Source organism: Gadus chalcogrammus, chromosome 23 (assembly GCF_026213295.1).
Source record: "Gadus chalcogrammus isolate NIFS_2021 chromosome 23, NIFS_Gcha_1.0, whole genome shotgun sequence".
In the NCBI taxonomy this organism is placed as follows: domain Eukaryota; kingdom Metazoa; phylum Chordata; class Actinopteri; order Gadiformes; family Gadidae; genus Gadus; species Gadus chalcogrammus.
This window is the reverse complement of record NC_079434.1, coordinates 14,781,268-14,807,409: the sequence shown is the minus strand read 5'-3', so window position 1 is coordinate 14,807,409 and position 26,142 is coordinate 14,781,268. Positions and strand designations below refer to the sequence as shown.

General features: G+C 44.8%; 1 protein-coding gene and 1 long non-coding RNA gene across 2 annotated transcripts in view; one reads left to right on the top strand and one right to left on the bottom strand.

The window, feature by feature from the left end:
- Positions 1-21,120, bottom strand: part of LOC130376995 (uncharacterized) — a 49,275-nt gene extending 28,155 nt beyond the window's left edge. The window contains exons 1-2 of the long non-coding RNA XR_008894117.1: positions 21,049-21,120; positions 18,319-18,426 (exon numbers count right to left, since the gene is read on the bottom strand). This is a non-coding gene — a long non-coding RNA (uncharacterized LOC130376995). The remainder of the gene's footprint in view (positions 1-18,318; positions 18,427-21,048) is intronic.
- The window catches only part of tpk1 (thiamin pyrophosphokinase 1), a 70,524-nt gene continuing 57,038 nt past the window's right edge, over positions 12,657-26,142 (top strand). Inside the window, exons 1-3 of the mRNA XM_056583936.1 lie at positions 12,657-13,097; positions 14,511-14,607; positions 19,279-19,353. Of these exons, the coding sequence (XP_056439911.1) occupies positions 14,556-14,607; positions 19,279-19,353 (127 nt within the window). The 5' untranslated portion in view covers positions 12,657-13,097; positions 14,511-14,555. The remainder of the gene's footprint in view (positions 13,098-14,510; positions 14,608-19,278; positions 19,354-26,142) is intronic.

Sequence of the window (26,142 nt, the reverse complement as noted above, 5' to 3'; positions counted from 1 at the left end):
ACCACAGCCTGGCCTACTCTTGCTATCTATTAGTTGTGGAAAGAATGGGAGATGTTTTGTGTATATGTTCACCTTATTGCAGTGTGTGCATGTCTGTTTGTATGCGTGTCTGCCCGTGTGTGTGTGTCCGTCTGGCCGTGAGTGTCCGTGCGTCCGTGTGTGTGTGTGTGTGCGTTCCTTATGGGGTGTCTGTGCCTGTGTGTGTGCGTGCGTGCGTGCCTGCATGCGTGCATAGTCTCACATACCTTCCCCACAACCTAAGCATACATTGTTTCCCCTTGCTCTATTGCAGCCACTTGTTCAGCCTGTCACCTCAGGGTGCACGCTTCGAGCGGCCAAATTATTCGGCATAAAATAATACAACGCCTCGCATGGCGACGTTTGTAACAGTGAGCGACTCACACATAGCTCTCTCCAGTCGCTATTCTCCCTGTTCTTAAAAGGATTAGCTTGTGACAAACAGAGACATTCCCAAGCCTCTAGCACCTGTGCCGGCACCCCATAATATTACATTAGCACTGCCGCCGCGCCGCTAAATAGAACCTCACACGGGTTCCAATTTACTTGTGCGAGTAACTTGCCGTGGTGCCCAATTAAACGCTCTCCCTCCGCCCGTTTCCGCCACGATTGTTTTTAACTACATGGTTTGGAGAAAGGGTGCTGTATTATTAGCTGGCGGTCACAGGGAGTCAACAAGGTTTAATTAGGAGGTAATACGCGCCCGGCGGAGTGGGGTGAAAGGATAGAGTGCGTCTGCTTTTTAATGGTGATTAGTTCATTATTTATTCACTACTGTTATGATTATAATAGAGAATCCTGTGAATCCTGCTCGAATGCGGCATAATTGCGTTCCGTTAAATGTTTAAATATTGAATATTTTATTCTACCGATGCATCTCTCCATCATCCATCTTTCTGTCTCTCTCTCAAATACAATTCATATCTCATATACATTTATTTTATATCTATCTATCTATCTCTATCTCCATCTCCATCTCTCTCGCAATCTGCCTATCCATCTAGCCTTCGATCTATCCATCTATTTATCTATCTTCTTTTGTGATCTGACTGTCCCTCTATCCATCTATATATCTTCATATAAATACTTTCATGGTCAATATTGCATAAAAATGCATTCCCTTCCCGTCTGCAGCTCAGTGATAAAGTCGTGACTGTACTCCATGGGAAGTAATATCTCTTGAACCCTAATCCGGCTGATCTATTTCTTATATGTTACGCCTCCCCCCCGGTGGTGTGTTTTATTATGATGGGCATTAGCCGTGGAGGGAGCCGTCCAAGGTCAGCCGACCCACCAATATAACCCCACGCCTCACAAGCCCTGCCGTATACCCTGTGACCGTTCCTCCGTCCTCGTATAGGAACATACTGTGCGCTGTTATCCAGCACACCTTGGGCAAAATAACAGCACTACAGATAGAAATGTTGACTCCCCCCCCCCCCCCCCCCCCCCCCACTCCGAGAATTCTGCTTCGCAGGACAGGTCTGTGTCCGCGCACATGTGGTTAACGTTAAAGGTGACATATTATACCACCAGGTGTGAGTGTGATTAGCCGCCCGCTTGTGATGTCAGAAGAGGCAGATTTTCAAAACGGCTTGCAACAGCTAATCACATTCACACCTGGTGGTAGACTATGTCACCTTTAAGATGTTTCAGCGCTCTGCTTTGGACCGATGTTACAATAGCCACGGGTCACTCTCATGGGTTACGGTGCCGACGGAGTCTAACAGCTTAGAGGCCCCTGCGGAGAGGAAGGAAAAAGAACTAAGAAATAGGGGAATTACAAGGCGTCAGGTGAATGACAATTTGCTGTACGGGTCTGCAAGGGGGGGAGGGGGGGGGTCATTTGTTGAGAACAAAGAAGGGCCTATATGGAGCCGCCTCGGCGGTTTAGTCAGCTCTTAATTAAGCACACTTATTCTTCTATTAGCCAGCGCAGTTGCCCCCGCTGGTGCCTTGCCCGGCGTTTTAATGAATGCTGTGTGTGGCTGGCAGGCGGCTGACGGGATAACTCTGCAGTAAGAAATGAAGCATATGCGTCGGGCTCTAACAGGTTCCGAACCTGTTCATCAATGGAAGGAAGACGAGGGCCGTGTGCGTGGATCCACAGTATTTATTTGTACTATCTATTATTTATTTATTTGATTACTATTTTTTTTAAATAGCATAAATATTTTTTCCACTTTGCACTTTTAGCATCAAGCTTTAAGGAAGTCTGGAGTTAGGCATGCATGTTTTTCGCTCAAATCTCTTTTTTTATATTTAGTTTGTTGGTACTGCAAGTCTGAAAAATGATAGGGACATGGAATATCGTGGTAAAAAATAATGCTATAGAGATGGATGTTTAAAGAGGATGGTGGCCTCCTAGCATCTATTTATTTTTGCTTTTTCAATCTTGCATTTATTCATTTTAGTATGTCCCCATAAATCACGTCCGATTACATTTATTATTTTTGAGTTTGAACTCCTACTCCCACTGTCACGTTTTCATTTCAGGCACACTGTGGGGAGGAAATAACCAATACCTGTGAAATTCCATTTAAGGGTGCATTTTGAGTCGTGTTGGAACTGCCGACTTTGCTGCCAGCCCGCCGTCTTTGAATGAATAAGAGTCAGTCAGTCAGGGAAGTAAATCAAGTATCTAGCCAGGCAATCTGCAACTGAACCAACACACCTGATCTTTTAAATGGGTCTATGAAACAGCTAACCAGATAGGTAACCTTTAGCTTGATAAATGAGTCCATAAACACATACCGAAACAAAGAAGGCATATCACACCAGGGGGGTCGAGTAGACTAGGGCTATTGTTATTTTCTCCTTATGATTTTGATAAAAGAAGCATACAAAGATACAGGGCTGACGACCTAACTGGAAATCAGCTCCGAAGATTTTGACCCCATTGTCCTCTACCAGCGGGCTGACGTTGCCTGAGGGGGGATGGCTCAGAGTCACTCGGCGTTTGACTGGAAGGCCAAATCCCGCACGTTACAAAAGCATGTTGTTCCTTAATTTATTCCCTCATTAATACATTTGTTTATTTATTTCGAACATGAGACACAGAAAACAACGACATCTGGTGTGCTGCCCGGGAGACATCACAAGGAGATTTTCTGAACGATGTGGTTTGTTCTTCGAAAACACCTTCAGGACCAAAACTACAAGTGTTTCACCATTAGTGAACATATGGAAATGGGGAAGTGGAATGTGCTATAGGCTAATGCTCAACTGTCTCTATATTGATTTTGTCAACACCTAACCTTTTCTGTAAATGGGAAGACCCGTCTTAAATTATAATATATATTTGATAGATCAAGCTAGGGTTCTTTGCATCACTCATTCTACCATATTATCCTCTTTTTTGCGAGATACCTTTTCCCCCCTATATGCATCGCAATATCCCATATAAGTCTCCCGTTATTCACACTCACACATAGAACACATGAAAAGTCTCAACATTTCACAAGCAAACGATCCATCTAACTCCGGCGCTATCTATTTGTCCATCCATCATCTATCTATTACCGGTTATCATGCTGCTTGCTGCTCGATTATCCAAGCCACTGATTTCTGTTTGAAGAAAAACATAAAATAGGAAGAATCCAGGAAATCGAATTGGCTGGATGGTGGGTGGGCTTTTGTTTTGACACTGTTGATTTGCCTGTACCTGAGGGAAAGAAAATCAGTTCTTAGTGAGAACCCTCGACCAGAAGAAGCACACACTTGTACGTTCTTTAACTCTAGTACTTTACTTGAGAATTTACATGTGAGAGGACTTCGGGAAAGGGTGCTGAGGAAGAAAAGTGTTTACTTGAATAAAGTGTGGAAAGTAAACTTTTTAAGCAGCAAAGGTGCGAGTGTGTGATACAGGTAGTCTCATACAGGGGATTCAGTCTGTTAATTACCAAAGGAGTGAATTAATTAAATATTGAATCTGAAAATACCCTTCAAGGCAACAGTATGCATTAGTAATGGAGAGTAAAGCATTAATGATGTATCATGTCAGTGTTGTAATATGCTAGCATATTTGATGCTTGATTTGTCAGTCTATGTGTAATACATGAGTACATTTGTATTGTTAACCCTTTGTTGTAAAGTTAAGGTTGAGAGAAGGTCACCAGTTTTATTTACATATCCGATCTAACAAAACGCAATTCCCATCCTTCTTGATATGAGCTGTGAACGATAGTTGACAGTGCCCAGAGCGAGACGACTTAGAACCTGACGGGACCAACACCGAAAAAGAAAACAAATATATTATGTTTTCTTTTTACGGAGAATTTAGACAAAGCAATATCCGAAACTGAGGTCTCTCTCTCCTCTTCCTTGCCTCTCACCGCTAAATGTAACTTATTTGCCTAAAACGGATATGGCTCCACCGAAGCAAACGGCATCCCCAACGCCGCCCTCTCTCTTGCCAATCTGCGCACACTGAAGCACTCTCCTTCAGCTGGTCCCTGAGGAAATGAAAGCACCTGGGAATTTATGCAAAGTTTCATTGTGTTACCAGAGCTAATATTTCCGTGTATACAGCGTATTTACACCCCTAGTATGGTAGAGGTTGTTGTACCTGCATGCAGGGACGAAGTCAATCCTAAGGACAAAACCAAAACACTACCGCCCGCTAATGTGAGGTACTGCAGGCATAAGGCTGGCCTGCAAATGTGGCAGCAATCACGTCAAAAGTGTAACAAACCAAGGAGTCCATGCTTGGACTACGCTGGGCTATGCAAATGAGGGAAATGCATAAGCAAGGCGAGGGAAATCCGACAGCCAGAATTGCCTTCATTGAGGTGGATCTAAGACTCCACACTAAGAATGCATGACTTCAAATGAATGACCTGCAGCAAACCAGCAGTTAAAGCTGCTCTAGTTGAGATTTGGGAGTTGTAATAAGAGAGAGCAGAAAACAGCAGCTCTTCCTTCCCCCTCCCTCCCCCCCTCCCCGCCCCCCGCTACTTCTCTCCGACCATGAAGAAGTGTTGCATTCGTAAAACGCCATTTGCCCCAATGTGATTGAGAGGCGAGATGGATTTTCGCACAGGCAACCAGAACACATATTCTCAAATTATAGCTCTTAACGCTTACCGACAGCGGCTTTTAGTCCTACAATATGAGCAGCATATGAGTGTTATTAAAGTGTGAGTCAAGGCAAATGGTTCATGTGTTCAGGTCACCCATGTCACGTACATGAACAAAGACTGCCTTTGTCCACACATCGTCTTTTTACAAACAAGCCTAATGGGTATATTCTACAGCAGTGAATGAATAAATTATCAAATAATAAAACACTTGACCAAATGCGGGGCGTTTATCTGACAGAGTCCTATCCTGCGGGCGATTTGCACTGTGCCGGCCCTCATTAAACGCTATAGAGAACAAATGCGTATTTTTGACACGCTCCAGGTCAGTGCCTCTTTGAGTTACTGCCGGGAGAATCTGCTTGTATTAACGAGGTGAGGGACCATTCAGGAAGTCGATACACTACACCACCCAACGGGAGCGGCATGAAGTGTTCAAGAGAGGGTGCGGTTGTCTTATATACAGGTCATTTGGATTCGGCTTGATGGTGTTGGACAACGCAGGTGGTTGGACAATAGTTAGGGTTAGGCTTCAATTGATGCAGTGCATTCTGGGTTGTATATGATCAGATCTGTCTGTTCTGGATATAATGAAATCAATACAATTCAATTATTTATGAGTGAAATATAATGTAATATCCATGAGAAATATTGCAAACAATGCATTTAGATATTCAATCCTTTTTTCACTGTGAATAAGTTTGCTATAAGAGAGGGTCTCTGTTACATCTGAATGTATTCTATGAGGATATCTCCTATATAGATGTGCGCGCTTGCGTGTGCGTGTGCACGTGCGTGTAGCGGCTGTTTAAATCTGAGGCAGAGTGACCAGGCAGAGATGACACAGCACAAACTTCTCCTGGGTCTCCCGGGTAAGCTTTTCCACTCTACAAGACACACACACACACACCCACACCCCCACAAACGCGCACATCTTTATTTTCTCTTCTTTTTCTACAGTAAACATAACATTTGTTTCTCAAATTGGAGTTTGAGAAACATTAGGAGACATTCTCTATTCGGGTGGGTCTTAATGTCGTCCTGGACCAAACCATTTGGCAACACACAGGGGGGGGATGCAGCAGAGATTCACTCAAGCTGTTCCTAAGCTTGGTGGCTGTGGAACACAGATGTTTTAGGAAAATACATTACAGAGGAAATATGTGGAGGATTGATTATGGGGGATAAGAGCAACAGGAGGGCTCTGTGACTTGTTTTAATGTTAACAGGGCCGTCCATGTCTGCCACATCGAGGGAAAGGGTCTGACCAATAAAAAAAAAAACACCAGCCGTGATCTCTCACTTTTGGCTGATGACGGGCTAACGATGTCAATAAATGCCATTCCTTTTTTACGTGCGACAGCGCAAACATTGGGAAGGTCACCGTTTAAATGTCCCATTTCGACTGATATGCTAAACTGAGCTGCTATCGATCTGCTTCTCGCCGCCTGCCATGCAGAAGCGCCTGTCACCCTGCATCCTGATGACATATGCCGGCAATGTGTGTGCGTGCACGTGCGTGCGTGCGTATGCATGCGTGACAGAGCATCCTGCCCCCTGGCAAAAGCTATTGGCAGAGCACACTAATATAATGACTACATAAATGAATGTAGTTTTCACACTGACAACTAGGGGAAGTGAAAGTTCAAGCAAACTACCCAACGGTTCTCCTTTCCTCCAAGTTTTCTTTATTTTCTCCTTCCCTTATTACCCTGGCAGCAGCCATTATCATGGGTGTTCAGAGAAACGGTTCACTGTTTGCCACCTAAACGTCCGTCAGCACACCTGTACGTTTTCCATCTTGTCCATAAGTGTGTTGTTAGAAAAGTCGAGTGCTGTGAAAAAAAATAGGAAAACAAAAAACGGTCACAGACAGACAAGTTGAGAGCCAAACCTCATGGAATCAAAAACAAACACCATACCTGGTAGCCCCGCTCAACTCAAAGCTTCAAGACCCCCCCCCAAATAACTCTTACACCTCATTGACAGCCGAATCAGTGTGAGCAGCACATGCTGAGCCCAGATTTAAACCAAGGCCCCGAGGCCACAGTTTATGAAGAGGAGTTATTGCGTTGTCATGCCCCCCATAACTTCCTCCCTGGCTGCTGATGGCAGGAGGATTCACACCGACAGCACTCTGATCTCTTCAGTCCCCCCGATCGCGTGTCCCCCGCCAGGTAAGTCATAGCAGCAATCATGTTTTTTAACGATTACACAGGTCTGCGCCCATGGCAAGAAAGACCGCGAGGGGGTCGGCGGAGATGTTTGTCCTAATCGTTCACTTGAGAGTGATAAAGAAAGAGAAAGAGTAAGGAAGAGGGGGGAGGCGGGGGGAAGAGGACGACAGAACTGAAACAAACCACAAAAAAACACGGTACAATTCGAAGTACAAAACAAGGTATTGGGTGTCCTTGGGCAAGGCACTTAGCACCTCTGCCTGTCGAAGGTTAATTTATAAGAGTGAAAGTCACTTGTGTTAATAAGCCCCCCCCCCCCCCCCCCCCCCCCAGGGTGAAGACCAGTGTGTGGCCTAGCAAAGCTGAAAATCACGCTTTTTTGGTTTCCATTTCTCGATGTCATGTAAAAAACTCTGCAAAGTTGCGATTTGTAAGTGCCAATATGCACTTATATATAGAAGATTTGTGATTTTCTCAACTGCTTTCACATTTGCTTTGGGAAGGGGGGAGGGGGGGGGATATATTACTTTCTGCACTGCCTTCGAAAGCAAACGAAAAACAAAAAAATTGGAACAACGATAAATCATTTAATAAGCTTTTCAAATGGGATTTGGAATTGTTTTATTCAGGAATATGTAGAGTGATATTGCCTGCGCTAACACACACACACACACACACACACACACACACACACACACACACACACACACACACACACACACACACACACACACACACACACACACACACACACACACACACACACACACACACACACACACACACACGTTTCATCACTTCAAGATGAGCTGAAGTGGCAGCTTGTGGAATCAGACTGCACCTTTTTCAATGCCGAGTGCAATTCTGGAAGGAGGTTGAAACGCTGAACCTAGTGGTAACTATATAATCCACTTGTACAGGTAGGGGTTGTCATAGTGTAACCCCTTTGACATACTGGAGGCTTTGAGTAGTGTGTGTCATTGTGTGTGCATGTGTGTGCATGCAGCTAAGTCCTGCCATTTACAAATGCTTTCTCTATTCCTAAATGTCCTTGTGTACGCCCATCCTTAAATGCGCACACGCACACACACACACACACACACACGCAAACATGCACACGTACACACACACCATCCATCCATCCATCCACACATAAATTCATACATACAATAAGAAGGAATGAAGACTAACTATAAGGAGAACTGCACATGAACAAACTCACAAACACAGACACGCACACTTAAAACACATATCTAGAACCGACTTTAAACATCTGCTGGGTTTTTTTGTTCCCGTTCAGCATGACAAAAATGAAGGAAGAAAAGTAATAGCCATCTTTTTTTCATGTGCCTCTCAACAACACATGAAAGAGGGACGCAACAGCAGCGAACAGTAAGAGGAGAAATTACAAATGTGTGTGTGTGTGTGTGTGTGTCGTCACTGTCAGCTTCACATGGTCTCGGTGTCTAGCTTGTTGACAACACACATGCACACATACGCACACATACACAGTGGCAGGTCAGGTAGACAGCTGAAAGGTGCCTCTGTGGAAACAGAGCGGAGAAGACAGGGAGACAGAAATGGTAAGACAGCCCTATGAAAGTATTTGAATGTTAATGAAATCTTCATGTATGAAAGATAAAACTTTGAGGTGAAAGGAAGCAGAACTATACAGAAGGGTTTATTGATTTGTAGAGCGTAGAAGGCTGCTCTTTCTTTCCACAAATAAAGTTTGTACGCTATGCCTGTATAACCTTCTATTTGTAATGAAAACCCCCTATCTTTGTTACTTACTGTTACACTTTTAGAAAACTCCAAGGGTGAATACTTTACAAAAACACACTCACACACTCTTTATCTCTCACCCACACACACAGAACCATACATGCATACACACAACGACACACACACACAACCATACATACACACACACAACATTCTCTTTATCCCTCACCCCCACAAACACAAAAAAAACACACACACACACATAGCTCCGCGATCCAGAACGCTGAGCTCACTCAAGCATGGCCCAAAGAAATTCTCCACCTCCTCCCTTCTCCTTCGACACCGACCCACGCTTTTCTGCTTACAGTGCAGACCCCCCAGCCTTCCTACTCCCGTGCACCACTGGCCCTCCATCACCTCCCTCCCCTACCTCACAACTCCCCTCACTACCCCCAGCGTTCGTACCAGCCTAGCGATGCTCTCAGTGGCCCTTGTGTATCAACCGCAGACCACTCGCTGCCCCATGCGCTTCCCTCTCCTCACCAGAGTGGCAATAGACGCTCGAAATTGCTTTAATTGTCTCCCAACACTGCTTCCACCACTGGCTGTAGGCTAAGGCTGGCCAACCTGGGTGAATGTATTGGGTAATAAATAAATGCAGCACACACACACACACACACACACACACACACACACACACACACACACACACACACACACACACACACACACACACACACACACACACACACACACACACACACACACACACACACACACACAAAGCTGTACTAACACACATGCACAAACACACAAACATACATAAGCACACCAACACACAAACACAATGGTGGAAGTTCTACTCACACGACTATGCAATGCCTTAAGGTGAAATGCGTGTGTGCGTCACAACCTTGTCTTATCCAACTAGATAGATAGGGGCCAGGAAGCGATGTGAAGATGAACTGGATGCCGCGAAGGCTGCTGCTGTCGTACTCTGAAGGGTCGACCTGGATCAATTTCCTGTGGCGGAACAGGAAGGCTGAGGCCAAAGGTCAATAACCACGTTCTGAATCACAACATCCTGTATGGTCACTCTTGACTGCAGCTCAAGTAAGCAAAGTTCATTAAAAAAACACTCTTAGAGCAGGGTGATTAATCGATATCTGCAGCTTCAGTTGCCCATCACTATCCCTTCTGAATAATGTGCTTTTAAAAAGGAGTTCATTTGCCAATTTGTCAAGACATCCACATTTCTTATTGGATTTGGAAGATTAAGCGAAAATAAAGCATTGCAGTAGAGCCCTGAAGTGTATATGTAGAAAAGTGTACTTTTTGCATAGAAGAAAAACTGAAAATGACCATGGGCAAAGTTCCCTAATGCAACTCTGTCGCAAAGTAACACACTTTTCTGTTTTGCTCCACTGCTGGCTGTTCTCCTGCTGAACCCCTGGTCAGGGCCCTCTGGCTTGGATGAAGTACACTGCGTCTCTGTCCCGGCAGGAGAGACTGCGGCGACGGCGGCCATGTTGTTGATTTATCGACGCCCTGTCCTCGTTCGGTTCGGTGTGTAATGCCGGGCCAGGCCAGCCATTTACTCTGCTAGATAGCTACAGTTGCCTATACAAAACACCCTCCCCTCCTCGTTCTCAGAGCTCATTGAGCTGCCTCTTCACTGATGTATGAGTATTTTGTTCTTCTCTTTTTTCTTATTTTTTTTACCTTCAACTGAACTGAATTGCCTATGTGGGGCTGTCGGTTATCAAAGTGCAGTCACTCTGATTTTGACTTTTCTCTGTCATCTCAAATTATAAATAATGCGGCATTGGCGAGTATGTAAAGCCAACCTGTAAAAACAACTTGTTTAAAATGACAGAGACTGAGGGGAGGGGAGGAAAGGGAGGGAGGATGGGTTGGAGGGAGGGAGGACGGGTGGGAAGGAGGGAGGGAGGGCGAGAGGGAGGATGTTAAGAATTGAGAGAGGGAGGGAGGAAGGGGACGTCAGAGAGAGGGAACCACTGGGGGGAGAAGGGGAGTGGAAGGAGACGGGATGGAAAAAACAAAAACAAAAGGGCCAACAACTTAGAATGGAGAAAGTTTGGGAGATTGTTGTACTTTTTTATGAACACTATGCAAAACTAAGAGGTTTTTTTCCCTCAGTCAATGGGAGATGGAGAGCAATCCAAGAGTTTGCACGTTTGAGTCTCGTCTGTGTTTTAATTGGCATCTCATAAACAGCAAGAGGAATCCGAGATGGATGCAGATTCGTCAGGCAACTATAATATTCAAATGATCTCTCTGAATGGATTCAAACCAAAAGGAAAAACGTCTTGATGACAACCTTGAAAGAAGGGGAAAAACATGCAGATAGAGCCTTGGGAATTTGGAGGGTGATGACGAGTGACTAGGTTGATGGTGATGTGGAGTTGAGTGAGTTATTAAAAGATGTTAGCAGCAATGATGCATAATGATATAGGAAGGTGAGAGAATCATGAAAAACAAGACATGTATCCATACGGGCAGCAAAGAAAGCTAGGTCAGAGTCGATTTAGAGCAAGAGCGAGAGAGAGAGAGAAAGATGGAGGGATAAAGATAATGTGTGGGAGAGAGGGATGGAGTAAGAGAGAAAGAGTTGAAGCGATAGACAGATAAAGCATTCAGCCAGTGTGGCCTCGAAAAAACAATGAAGAATGCACTCCTGCCTGAATTTATTCATAGGTGTATTTATAATGCATACGCAAAATAATCGATGACTTCCTGTGCATATGAATGGTCTGTGAACGTGCATTAGCACATGCTATGCATAGGCGTGCAAAGGAAAAATATGTGCGTGTGTGTGAATTTGAGTGTGTATTTGTATGCGAGTGTGTGTTCATGTGCCCGCAGTACATTCCGTGCGCACACCCCTCCGCTGTGCTGCAGCCTATCGGGCAGAGGGACAGCTGCTGATTGATGGGGGAGCGTTTGTCTTAACGAGCCTCCGGAGCAGATTCACCTTGAGAAAGATTTGCTTTCTCACTTCAACGTTGCAGGTTCTCCCGTCTCAGACGACAGCGTCATTTCAGACCTGACTGTGTGCGTGGGTGTATGTCTGTGAGTGTTTGTGCATGTCAGTCACTTCAAATGTGATTTTTATTTTTTATTCCGATGTCCTGTTTGTGAATATATTCTTCGTTTTCTGTGTGCTTGTGACTGTATCTGAGTGAGTGAGTGAGTGAGTGAGTGAGTGAGTGAGTGAGTGAGTGAGTAATAAATCGGAGGAAAAAAAAGAGAAATACATTGCAATTTAGTTAATTAGAGCATGGGGCAATCATTTATATTTCTAATACAAACCGCTATGGAAACATGTTTTCCGTTGTGCATTGAAATTAGCCAAAATCCACTAGGACACTTGAGATAAGTGGCACAATATCTTAACTTGTTTTCTATTCCTAATAACTTGAAAATAAGTAACATTTAACTGATAGTTGTTTTTTTTATACAAAAAAGCCCCAAATAACGTTTTCTTTCACAATTTACTATGCTTAGCATTGATGAACACTTGTACTACAACGATAACCGAGCATTTCGGTAGGAGAATATACCTATTCAAATCACAACCTCTAGGTGTCCTCATAACAAACTGGGGGTATTTTGTTTCACTTCAGGATCGCTCTCTGCGGGAGGACCGTGCACTCTTGTTGGTTGTTTACAAAACGGACCAGGAACTAATGACTTAAGTCTCCTCCATTCTCTAAATTTACTGTCAATCTACACAATATACGGTTTTGCGGTGGCAACCAACCTCATCGGGTGTCTACGGTGTACATTTCCTCTTAGTAAGGACTCTTTTTCCACGTCCTCAGACTTATTTTTCGAGCCAAAAGTACGTAGCGGTCGATGTTTCGGATGACAACCCACTTTTTGCAGTTGTCAAATCAGATCGCATGTGCCAAGAGAGAAGGCGTGATGAGAGTTCACTGATGCCATCTCCTCTCTGATAGTTCTTCTGACCGGGCAATGTGTGTTACTGACGGTTTTTAAACAGTAGGTCTTGCGTCTGTCAGATCACCAGTCAACGTCCACTCGTAACCCAGCATTGTGTAACATAAAGAAACAGGTGAGATCGTCACTAATATCCATTTGTTTTAATAACGTTACACAACAGGGACCCGAGGTTTTAATAACCAATGGTTTCAGCTATTGCTTTTTGCTTTTGCAGTGGTGCATTGGGTCATCCTTGGGGTTGAACCGTCACTCGGCTCACAAGTTAACCTTATTGACATTGTGTAAACACTGAAGACCTTTGGTATTGTTCTTCAGGTCTGATGCCGGCTCTCTTGTTCGTCTGCGAGACGTTCGATATGCAATACCTGTGGCTGCTTGGAAACACTCGGATGTATTCTGACCTGTGATGACCTGACCTGAACCTCTGCACATCCAATGCATTACATTTTATTGCAAGCAGATATCCCACCCATTTTGTGAACGCATTTGCAATATAACGTAATACTAGTGGATTTGACTCAGTAGGAGTCAAAACTATTCAATCAGTATGGAAACAGGCTTGTATTACTTATTCACAGCACTATCATGCTGGCATGCCTCTATCGGGAGAATGATTGACAACCAACAGTGTTTGATGTCAAGAACGCTCAGGCAAACAATCTTATGGGGATTGGGGACTGTGACACATTTAAATGCATAGGCGGCTTTATTTTATAAAAAGCAATAAACTGTTCATCAAAGCTTTCCAGTGGGTACAGATAAATTAGGTATACAAGTTACTATGCCTACATTTAGACATAAATTGTATGAAAAGGGAAATATTAGGTATTATGGGCTATACAGCACCAACAAAAATCAGACTAAATTAAAAGGCACAAATTTAATTAAACCTTAATTAGGCACATTTTTGCTAATTTACCCCGCCAGTGTGCTCAATGAGATAAGTCATTCTCGGTGGAACATATAATCTTAACAAAATAATTCATAGATAAAACCCCTCGTCTATTGCCAATATTTAATACATTACTGCAGTTTTATTTTTTTCTTTTGGCAAATTAATTTGATTAACATTTCAGTCTCAACACAAAAATTATTAAAATAATACGTTTCAAAAAACATCACCAGTAAGTGTTGCAAAGCACCATTCGAGAGTGAGTTTCGTCTATCGCACTTCCCATTCCAATGCCTGCCACCACCAAAATAAAAGGTGGAATAAGGAATAGAACGAGAAAAGGGGACCAAGAATAATTGAAAACATTGGGTTTTCGTTTTGTATTAGGGCCTCCAACTGCAATGCTCTACCCTTGTTTTGCTTCATTATTTCTAGATGTGTTTAATAATATCAAATCAATTGTGAAATTGCTGCCTTTAGAAATCTCCATTCAACATTCTGCGTGTACAATAAATCCATTACATCATTACAGAAAAGAAGGCACGGGTAGATGGATTCAATAAATACACAAATGCGGTGAAAAGAGGAAAAGAAAGTAAGGTTAATGGCTTCTCTACTTTTGCTGTGTTCCAGTTGAGTAAGCGCTGGTCAGTGTAAGGTGGTGGAGGGCTTCGGTGGATGCCAGTCATGGACGAGCAGTTGACACCTTTGGACTGCCTGCTGCCCTCAGGTATCATGCACCAGAAAACACACAACTGACTACAAGTGTGCGCACACACACACACACAAAAAATCCAGACACATGCATGCTTGAGTTGAATAAAGCACACAAACACACAGAAGAAATAAAACATGCACAAACACACAAAGAAAACAACCACACAAAAACACACTGAGGTTGAAAAACTGTGGTACAAAAGGAACTGTGGAACCTTGTGTCCATCAAGCCAGACACAAGGTACCAGAGTTCCCTTCGGCAAGAGTCTCATTACTGTCAATCTGCCTCTCATAGGCTTCCTTCTCTGACAATCACAAAGACTCTTTGGGGGATGAACAAACAATCCACTGTCATAATTACAACCATGAGAATGCGTGCTCAAGTCGTGGACAAACTGATCAGGCACAGGCACACTCATACCAGACAGACCGTCTGAAGGACTTGTGCTTTACGAGACTCAATCATATCATTAGCGAGTGATGAAACATGTGCACAGTCTGCTGTAAGTTGCACATGTAACACTTGAAGAAGTTGAATATAATTGACCAGAACTAATTTATCCCACTGAAAGACAAAGTGAATATCTTGTCTAATTTTAAACAAAGCCACCCAGGAGTGCTTTTTTTAATTTTTTCATTTCAGTGCTCCGGGTAGGAAGCCATGTTCATAACCTAACTTCCCCAAATGGCGCTGGTACGTCACAGTGTCTGAAACAGTAGCAGACACACAGCAGCCGGCTGGCCTCCGTTGGGAAGATGGCGGCTGTCGGACACACGCGCGCAGTTCTTTCTCGCTCTGTCGGCCACTAAGCTCCCTGTGTAGATCTGCCAAATAAAGCGGGAAAGAAACCCAGAGAACGACAGAGAATGTCTTCTTGTGTTTGGTCATCCCCGCTCAAGCTGTCCCTCGCCCACCGCCTATTGCCTCCCCTCCTGGGTTCTGTGCTTTTGCTTCTTTTCGTCTGGCATCCTTCCCCTGCTCCACGCCTTACCTTGTCCCCTTGCTCGCTTTTGATTCCCGCCGTAGCACTGGAGTGTGTCAAATTGCTGTAATCAACTGGCTGAAGGAGAAGAACAACAATGTAAGAGAGTGTGTGTGTGTGTGTGTGTGTGCGCGTGTATTTGTCTGTTGACATGATTTTAAGTGCGTGTATCCATGTCCGTGTCCATGCCTGGGTGAAAGTGTTTACACACTGGATTCTCCATTATTACTGGATCGATGCATTTGTTACCGGATGTTTCTACATGCATGCGTCAGGGGTTACGCAAGCTTTACACACAGTACACGCACCCACAAATAGAGAAAAGCCAATCAATTATAAGGACCAAAATCAGCAAGGAAGCCCATCCCAGGAGAATTCATCAGGATTCAACAGTCGACCAAATTATCGGCTTCTTAAGGCCACGCTCACTCGAGGCCTCCGAGTGCACATCTGAAGTGCGTGAAGAGCGAAGACCATGTTCTTTTGGTTCACCACGGTTGCATGGTTACCGTAGAGAATTAACGAAGCTGCTGCTGATACGGTCGTGTCAATGCACTGCTTTAAGGTGCCCTGACAGCCGATGTCGCCTCGTGATTGCCTGGAGACGTCAAACCTAGGATTTGGTGTCAACTCTAGGGTGTGAGTTTGTCAAATCTTGGCTCTTGTGCCTTCGTGTGTACAAGCAAATTGAATACGACATTGCTGCCCCTGGGAATCTGAATACTACATGTTTCCATTAAATCGTGCTGGGCATTTTTATCAGAGAGATATAATTAGCATACCTTCGGCGAGTGTATGTTTGTGTGTCCCTGTCTTTTCTGTTTTTGTACCCTTCATCCCTTTTAGATGCCTCAGAAGGTGAAGTCTCCTGCGACAGTATGCCCGAAACGTACAGGCGTGTGCGCATTTCTCCTTCAAGTGTCACGGCTGGCTGAGCTAGCCTCTTTCTTACCTTACTCTCTTACTCCCGCTACACCTTTTAGCCAATTAAAAGACAAGGCGTGCAAATCTGGCCCTCCCCGACCTATCCTTCTCCTACTCCTCCTCCACGTTTTCTCCCCTCTTGCCGTTCGCCCGCCCTCCCCTCTTCCTCCATCCTGGTTGACTCTTCTGCCTGAAATGACCTTGTCCTGCGATATGGACTTTCCATAAATTTATGTTTCTCCCTTTTGACGCCATCAACGTGACACCGCTGTTAGTCGTGCTGACAAACCGAATAGGATAAAGTCATTTCCACACCGTCTCCTGGCTGGCTTAGCTGCTCGAAAGATGCATCTGCTAGGCATAAAGGGCGTCGCAGAGCAGCGGACAAGGTGAAGTAGCTGCTAATAGGCCCGGAACCGCCACAGTTAAAGCGATAAATGCATCTGAAGCTATTATACAGAGGGTGTTCCAGAATACCTTGTCGTGTAGGAAAATAATTGGCCCCTTTCTAAGTGTCCAACTTGTCAGGTTGATGTGCTTTTCACTTGTCTGCCACAAAAGCGGGCATGTCAGATTGATCCTTCAACCTCAGGAACGCTTTTGGGCTCTAAATGGGGAATGACTATGGAAAGGTCATTCCGACAACTGGAATACTGGGAAAGGACAACTCAGAACAAGGAGTCCTTGGAACTGAGTCAGAGGAAGCCTGTCTATGTGGAAGTGTGAGGAAAATAATGGTGCCTCATCGATGGCATGATTACGTAGAAAGCATCAATTAAAAGAATAGAGGATTGTGGAGGTTATTTTAGCATGCAATAAGGGTATTTTTGGTCAGTTGATTGACATTTTGATTCCATTGTTCCACCCACTTCAGAAAGCCTGTAGCCACCTGGCTGACAACAATTATGTCACAAGTAGATATGTAGCAGAACCTGCATGGTTAATGTTGGCCAATATTTAGAATACTGTTGATTTAAGTTATTTAAATTAGGATTTGTGTTATGTAGAGAAGGGGTGAGCTATTTGTTGACTTATTTGTGTTCCCCTGAATCTTTGCGAACTTATTTTTGGCAGATCGTTTTCAAATTAGTGATATAACCATTGTTTCATGGTAACTTCCAAGTTAGGTCAGCTAGAAATTGGTATGTCCAGTCACATGTTTTTATTGTCCTGTACACATGGGAGGGGTATAATGCAAATTATTTTGTTTTATATGGGAAATAAACGTAAAATGCCTTTTCTGTAGATGTGAAAAAAAGCCAGTCTGACTTTTACAGTCATATGGGGTTTTCAATGCCTGAAGCTGAAACGTATGAAAAGACGAAGCCTTAGACTGCACCTTTCTGGAAGATGACACATTAGTACCTCAGAGTCCAGCAAGAAATCTTTTCCATTAGTCCTCAAACGGAAGCCATTGTAAAAAAAATATCAGTACTTGAATCACTTATGACAAGCCTATTATGAAAAATTCACATGTAGCATATTAGCCCATTAAGCCTTGAATATCATTAAATTCCTTCAAAGTCCATTCATTTATGCTGCTTAAAGGTGCAGCGTGTAACATTTTGTAGCAATTAGCTGAGAGGTTCCAACTCTAAAAGTGTATGAAACTTCTAATTGAATCCTTGATTGATAATGGACAATCGATGCTGTTAATGTTAGGTTTTGCAAGTAACCCATTGTTACGCACCAGACCTACCGCACTCGTTATTTATCTGGGTAGACAGCCCGTAATCTAATGTCTATCCCCACATGGTGTGTCAAACTTGAAGTATGTTCCTAAACTTGAGGAACATAATTAGGTGCGAGGTACTCACCGCAGGTCCACAGCCACCGTATTCGAAGAGCTCCCTCCTCGACAGGCCGCACCGTCACCTTGCCTCCAGGTGACCAGCCCGCGCTTTGAATCCCGTCTTTCAGTCTCCCTGTGTATTTACAAAAAAAAATGTTTGCTCATGGAAGTGTCTTGAACAAAACCGTGTGTTCTCCGTGTTAATCCAACAAACTCAGAAGCCGTGTTCGAAATCGTTCCCTATTCACTCACTCACTTCCCTATATAGTGTTTATGATATAGTGCACTATATAGGGAACTAACAAACGAGAATTCGGACACCACGCTGAACATTTCTAAATGTCATTTGTGTCAGTAAATGCGCTTGGTATTTGTGTGACGCAGACAGATGCGCCCACATCATAAACAAACCGGGCACTCGCGAGGAAAGCTGGAGGTTGTATTGATGTTGAATGTTACATTTCCTTGATCAAGGTTTTTTTATTAATTTTGAATGTTACATTTTCTATGTTAAATCCCAAATAAATGGTTGACATTTCTAAACGAAAGCCGGAGACTCCATCATTAAATGTATTCGTTTTCGCGGTTATTCACATTCTTCTCCTCCGGAAAAACACAACGCAGTGCATTATGGTATACGGGAGTAACATGTAGGGAACATTGTATGTTCACTCAAAATGTGGGTATTTCAAGTCCACTATATAGTGCATGAAATTAACACTGAGAATTCGAACACCACTACAAATTGGCAAGCACTCTATATAGTGCACTATATCCATGATAGGGAACGATGTCAAACACAGCTAGAGTCTCACCTGCAGAGAGCCATGCCCAGAGACTCTCCACTTCCTGAGACTCACCTGCCGCCTCAGCTGTTGCTATGAGATACAGTTAGCTTTTAAAAAAATAGTAATTCTCTGTTTTACCATTCTAATCTCTTCCTTTTTTCAATGCCTCCCCTCCCACTCTCCGTTTCCTCTCACAGGCACTCAGAAGATCTGCCTAATAATGCTCAACCAGCCTCCGGAGAAGCACCATCTCCACGTCTTGTGGAGCAAAGGTAGGCCCACGTCCCCACCTTTGCCGAGCATCCAACCCAGACCTGCATCCCATCACTCGCTCCATAACTCACCCGTCGATGTGTTTGCATGTATTCAACTCTTTCTCACACATCTCTTCCTAGAGCGCAACGGCCAGCCTTAATTAAATCATTTCCTTGGAAGTGCTGCCTGTTACCAACGGGGCCGCTAGGGTCCTGCCTCACACCGGTCGTCCCTAGGGGCCCTCCAGTCACCGCAGCGCCTCAAGAGCTTGGGTCTCTTGTAGAAAAATAATTGCTGCCAATGAATAAATGCGAGACGATTGTGCTTTTTTAATTTGGAGCCCTACCTCTAGAGAATTCCATAATGACTTGGATCAATCTCCGCCGCCATGTGTGAGAGAAAATAAATTAGACTCAAAGACACAGGAAACAGCAGAAATTAGAAGAAAGAAAGTGTCTGGAGAAGGGAAAAGTTTGATTCCCAAACGTAGTTCCTCGTATGATGCAGAAGTGCACATCAGAGACGTCCCCGCCCTACTGTTTATTTATCGAACATGCCGACTTGAAGGCGACAAAGCCCGACAAACACAAACCAAGTTTAATGTCTTCCATTCCCGGCACTGTTGGCGGTAGGCCTACTAGTCGACTGAGCTGAACTTTTAGTCAGCCAAAGGCTAGGGAGTGGACAGGCTAGATTTAATCGAATGACAGTCAGACAAACCAAACTTAGCCGAGGAGTGACGTTAGCTGTGACTAAAGCTTCATTTTGATGGCGGATCTTTATTAGCGACACATTCCTGCCACCCTTGCTGTTAATTATATTACTAGTCCTCAGGCAGGCGGAACAAATCAGTATTACGCAACGCAAGGAAGGTTTTAAGCTGAATTCAGCTCTCCTCCCACGCAACGAATTTGTCTCGCCTAGCTTAGCCAAGTGAAGGGCTGGTCGGATGGACGCATGGTGAAGGAAAATTCCAAGTTTCTCATGACGTGACGTTTATTTTTTACATGACTGATGTAAAATAACATTTACGCTTTACACAATCTTGTTTTATTTTCTCGAAACGTTGTCTTTCAGGAACTGGTTCTTCAGTAAAGTAAACTTAACTTTTTTTCGTTTACAGGCCAGTCTTGACCAACAGTATACCATGTTTCTGTATCCTAGCAACAGGCCTAAGCAGTCATTGCAGCATCCATGTTTACACCTATGATCTACTCTCTAGTGACATCACATGTAAGAGAGTCTACCCAGAGGTACTATGGATAGATCGGTGCATAGGTTGGCTGGTAGTTTTATCCATCTATCATACTACTCACCTCAAAGTGAGGTAAGCAGAGGGCAGATCGTGAAATAGCTTGAAACACCTGGTGGTGGTCAAAATAGGGGACCTTTAAGACAGTGATAAAGGGCTATTTCCATGTTGAATGCTGTGTGTAACCCCCCTTGTAGGCCATGTAAACCATCCTCCTACTCAAGGTCCAAAGAGGGAACCACAAATGAGTGGATCCAAGACCGGTTTATGCAGAGAAATAACAAATATCGAGTAATACAAAGAACAATACAATAGTACTATTCCAGTAGGTTGAACAGCTAGCAGCAGCACTACTCTGAGATTAACGCAACTAAAGAACTAAAGACCAGCCTTGTAAGGACAAAAACAGAACTATGAAAACCGTAAAAGCAGTAGCATTTTAGTCTAATTATGACCTTACCTTTCAAAAACTCCTGGAAGTCCGTGCAGAGTTTGGCTGCTGTGTTTGGTGTGGAGAGGCCCTGCAGGTGTGTGGGATCAGCCTTAATGACAATCAGGGGGAGGAGCCATAACTGAAATGTTTTACCATTGGCTAATGTGTGTTGTTTGTATGCTCAAACTAAGCAAACTGATTATTAGCACAAAATGATTATTTTTCATCTACTTACTGAGCTTTGCCGCGTGCTCTGTGTTCAGTCTGCAATCAGCTGGTAAAAGGGACATTCTTCCATGAGTTGAAATCAAACCTTTTATTTATTCATGTTTCCAAGTCTGTCAATACGCCTCTCAAGTCAGTAGAAAGAGCTTTCCTCTTCCCTCTCTTCCCTTCTGTCTGTTCACACGGCATCATAACGGGCCCAGAGGACATGTCGCACAAAACTATAACCTACTTGTAACAAATATTTCCCACACACATTTGATAATTTATTCACAAAAAAAACAAAACATTTCAGGTGTCACGGCCCCTTTCCAGAACTTGCCAAATCGAGAACCTTTTGGAACCGTGAAATTATTTGGTATCTCACCTGTTTCATTATTCAGACAAGATACCAGACTACAACATATATATAAATACTGCATATATTTGCTAATATAGATCTCAATATCAGGATGATATTTTTTCGAATAAATATCGCACTCCAGGTAAATAAAGCCAGCGGGTGGGCGCCGCTGTAGACGTGTCTGATGCGTGACGCTTGTGGCGTTTGTACTGGCAACGGCGGGCGGGCGGCGGGTGGGCGGGGGGGGGGGGGAGGCAACGAGAAGTTTTCAATGCAATGACGTTAATTGCATTTGAGTGGCAGACCTCCGATCTCTGGCAGTTCGGGGGGTAAACACGCTAGTAGCAAGTTTACCATGGCTCACCAAGACATGCCATGCATTTTTAATGGTGTTTGCACGATAGGCAGATGTCAGGAGGGGGAAAAAAGTGTGTGTGTGTGTGTGTGTGTGTGTGTGTGTGTGTGTGTGTGTGTGTGTGTGTGTGTGTGTGTGTGTGTGTGTGTGTGTGTGTGTGTGTGTGTGTGTGTGTGTGTGTGTGTGTGTGTGTGTGTGTGTGTGTGTGTGTGTGTGTGTTTCCTGGGGAGGAGAGTTCGATTCTCCAGATGGCAATTCACCTGGAGGCGTCTCACCGGGTCTCTACGCTCATACAGATGCACAGGTGTCTCTCTCCCCCACACACACACACACACACACACACACACACACACACACACACACACACACACACACACACACACACACACACACACACACACACACACACACACACACACGCCACTCACAGGCCCTCTGATCTCGCCCCCCCTCTCCCCCGACAACACCACCCCCCCAACCCCACCAGCAGCACCGCCTCCTCTGGGAGTGAGGACAGCATGGGGGGGGGGGGGGTGACAGATGGAGGGAATGCGTGGGGAGGGAAAAGCACAAGAGATGGACGGAGTGGCCTGACGTGATGAGGGTTAAAGTGATGCACCCGGGGCCGGGGGGCGGGGGGGGGGGGGGGAGATGGTCCTCATCAGAGAGAGCCCCGGCTGGCTCTCCTTCTCTCGGTTTAATCCTTCACTCTCAATCTCCCTCTCCGCCGGGCTCTTTGTTTACTGCTCTGACTCCGTTCCCTGCGCGTGTGATCACGTCCCGCCTCGGGCGCAGCGGAATGCTGATTGACGCGTCGGCCATTAGCGGCGGCGTGCAGCGCCGCGCGGTTTGCCGCACACTCGCTCACACGCACGCACGCACGCACGCACACACGCACGTACGCACACGCGTACGAGCACGGTAGCCCAGAAGTCACCTGTTGGTGGCAACAGGGTGTCGCTGTTCAATGCAATGTTCTATATACATTATACTTCGTTCAATTCAATCACCATAATCACCATTACAGTCTCAAAGGGCTTAACAGGCCAAATATCTATGACACCCCCCTTTACCCAAGCCCCCACAAGGGCAAGAGAAAACTCCCTTGAAATGAGCAAGGAAGAAAACTTCATGGTGTACTATAGATGTGGTGTACTGTATGCAATGCTCTATACACGTTACGGGTGGCGGCCAATAGGTGGCACTCTTCCCTCTGGCCCCTTCCCTCTTCAATCCCGATGCCCCATTGCAGTGACGGGGACACTGTGCTGTAGAGGGCGCTGTCCTTCGGAGAAGACGTAAAACCGAGGTCCTGACTCACTGTGGTCATAAAAGATCCCAGGGCACTTATGGCAAAGAGTAGGGGCTTCCCCGGTGTCCTGGCCCTACCACGCTCATTCAATCTGGCCCCCCCTAATAATCCTCCTGTACAATTGGCTGACTCATTACTTCCCTCACTCTCCACCTCAAGCTGTGTGTGGTGAGCGTTCTGGAGCAGGTTGGCTGGCGTGCATCACCCAAGTGGGTGCTACACACTGGTGGTGGTGAGTTAGGTCCCCCCCTTCACTGTAAGCTTCTTTGGGTCATTAAAAAGCGCTATATAAATATAATGAATTATTATTATTATTATTATTATTTACTCTATGCAATGCTCTACACACTTGGTGGTGTTCTATAGATGTATTGTACTCTTTGCAATGCTCTACACACTTCATGGTGTACTATAGATGTGGTGTACTCTATGCAATGCTCTACACACTTCATGGTGTACTATAGATGTGGTGTACTCTATGCAATGCTCTACACACTTCATGGTGTACTATAGGTGTGGTGTACTCTATGCAATGCTCTTTACACTTCATGGTGTACTATTGATGTGGTGAACTCTATGCAGTGTTCTTTCGATGTGGTGTGCTCTATGCAATGCTCTGCACACGTCATGGTGTGGTTGGCAGAAAGAGAGAGAGAGCCAGTCACGAGTGTGTGTAGTTGATCATGCTGCATCAGTGTGGAGATGAATGATATCCGTTGCATCACTCGGTGGGATAGTCTGCTGATTATCCACTGATTTATTTTCAGCATCGAAGGAGTCTGAGAAGTGTATAAGGGGTTTGTCAGGGGGGGGTGGCAGCTCTGGGAGAGGAGGAGTCTGTGTGGTTGCAGACGCCTGAACAGTCTGTAGCCTATCCCAGGTCCCTTAGATCATGTAGTATGGGCCTCCTGCACGTTCCAAGCACTAGATTAAAACAGAGGGGCGACAGGGCTTTTGCTGTGGCAGCCCCTCGCCTTTGGAACGAACTGCCGCCTTCAATTAGAGACGCTCCTTCCGTCACCATTTTTAAATCTAGGCTCAAAACACACCTCTTCTCCCTGGCCTTTTCTCCCCTTTTGTGATATGTTGTTTATTTTTATGTTTTTCATGTACTCTCTATGTATGTGGTATGTCTTATTTTATATGCCTTTTTGCACCATGTGAGGCACTTTGGCCAGTGAAAACTGTTTTTAAATGTGCCTTATAAATCAATTTTACTTACTTACTTACTTACTGTCCAGGACCAGGTCCCTTCAGCCTGGCTGTGGCCCCTCCAGTGAGGGGCCACTCCACTGAGAGGGCCCCTACCATGGGGTTGGTGGGTGAGGACCCTGACCTGGAGCTTAACCTGAAGAGGTGGAGGTTGGATTGGGTGAAGCACATGAGCAGAGTGGACTTGAGTGAGAGAGGGCAGCTGTTGATTGGACAGGTGCAAAGGGGCGGGGTTTGGTAGTGTAGTTAATCTGATTGTCATCGGCATGGCGATAGTGGTTAAAGGGTGTGCAATTGCCAGATTGAGACCAAAGGGCGTGTTGGTGATAAACAGGAGCGGGAGTGTGTGTTTGTGTGGTATGAATACAAACTAATGGGGAAATAAGGGAAAATACAAGATATGCAAATCACTCTTTTCAACAAATCCATCGAGAAAAACCTCAGTGCTTTCCTTAATATTGTGTGTGTGTGTGTGTGTGTGTGTGTGTGTGTGTGTGTGTGTGTGTGTGTGTGTGTGTGTGTGTGTGTGTGTGTGTGTGTGTGTGTGTGTGTGTGTGTGTGTGTGTGTGTGTGTGTACATGTCTGCGTGTGCGCCCAGAGCAGTGCACTTCGCAATCTTCCCCCACAAGCCTTACAAGAGCTGCATTTATTTGTTTCCACTTCAGGTTATCACTGGGATTGTAAAGATAAAAGAAAAGTTCCCGAGCCCCCCATGCACTTTGTCAGAAATAATGACTTACATCCCACACTTGCCACGCGCTTTAACATCCTCTCGCACCGCCACGCAGGTGACAGTGAATAAAAGCCTATTTTTTTTCCTTTTCTGTTAGAAGTATTTTATTTATTACCTTATTTGCATCACCTTCAGGGTTCTTCGGCACTCTGTTTTCGACGAGTGAAAAGATGTTGAATCCCAGCTACCCTCCCCCACCTCCCCCGTGCGACGTCCAAGACATTGTATTGTAATGACGGCGTGCGAGAGCAGTGTGATTTATGCTAAATGACAAGCTGAGCTTAACCTCGTCAAATTCACGTTTTTAATCACATCGCACGCCGTGTCGCCGAGTCCCCTGACGGCTCAGAAGAATCACGAAGAAAGTTACAAAAGCGATTGCAGACGCAAGACATATCTGCTAAACGAAAAGTCATGAGTGTCAAATTGTTCCTCTCACCGATTAAATGTGTCGTGTTTTTGTGTTTTCACACAAAAACGCGGGACAGACAAAGTGGGCTCCGACCAAACTAAAGCAACATGCAAGTGTGTAGTGTTGTGCGCTCTCACATCAACACCATAAACAAGTTTAGGCCAAGTGTATATGTGAACAAATACTATATTTCTCCTTTTCTGTTCTGAATGATGATTGGTTTTGTTCAGGTCAGAAGGGCTGATTATGGTCTCATGTTCCCGCAACGCAATGACCACGCAGACTGCACAACGCAATGACCTACGCAGACTGCTTCAACGCAGTCGTGAACTTTTATGGTTCTGCGTCGGGGTTTAGTAAGCGGACCAATCCCAGCCCTTGCTGCTGCGTCGCCTCGACGGAAGGTTACGATTTTTTGGGAGGCGCACGTCCGGCCCTTGTGGTGGAAGCAAGGAGGGTCCGCAAGGACGTAAGGGGTCCGTAACCCCCTTGAGTTGCATGAATGTGTAACCCTAAAGAGCCCTTTAAT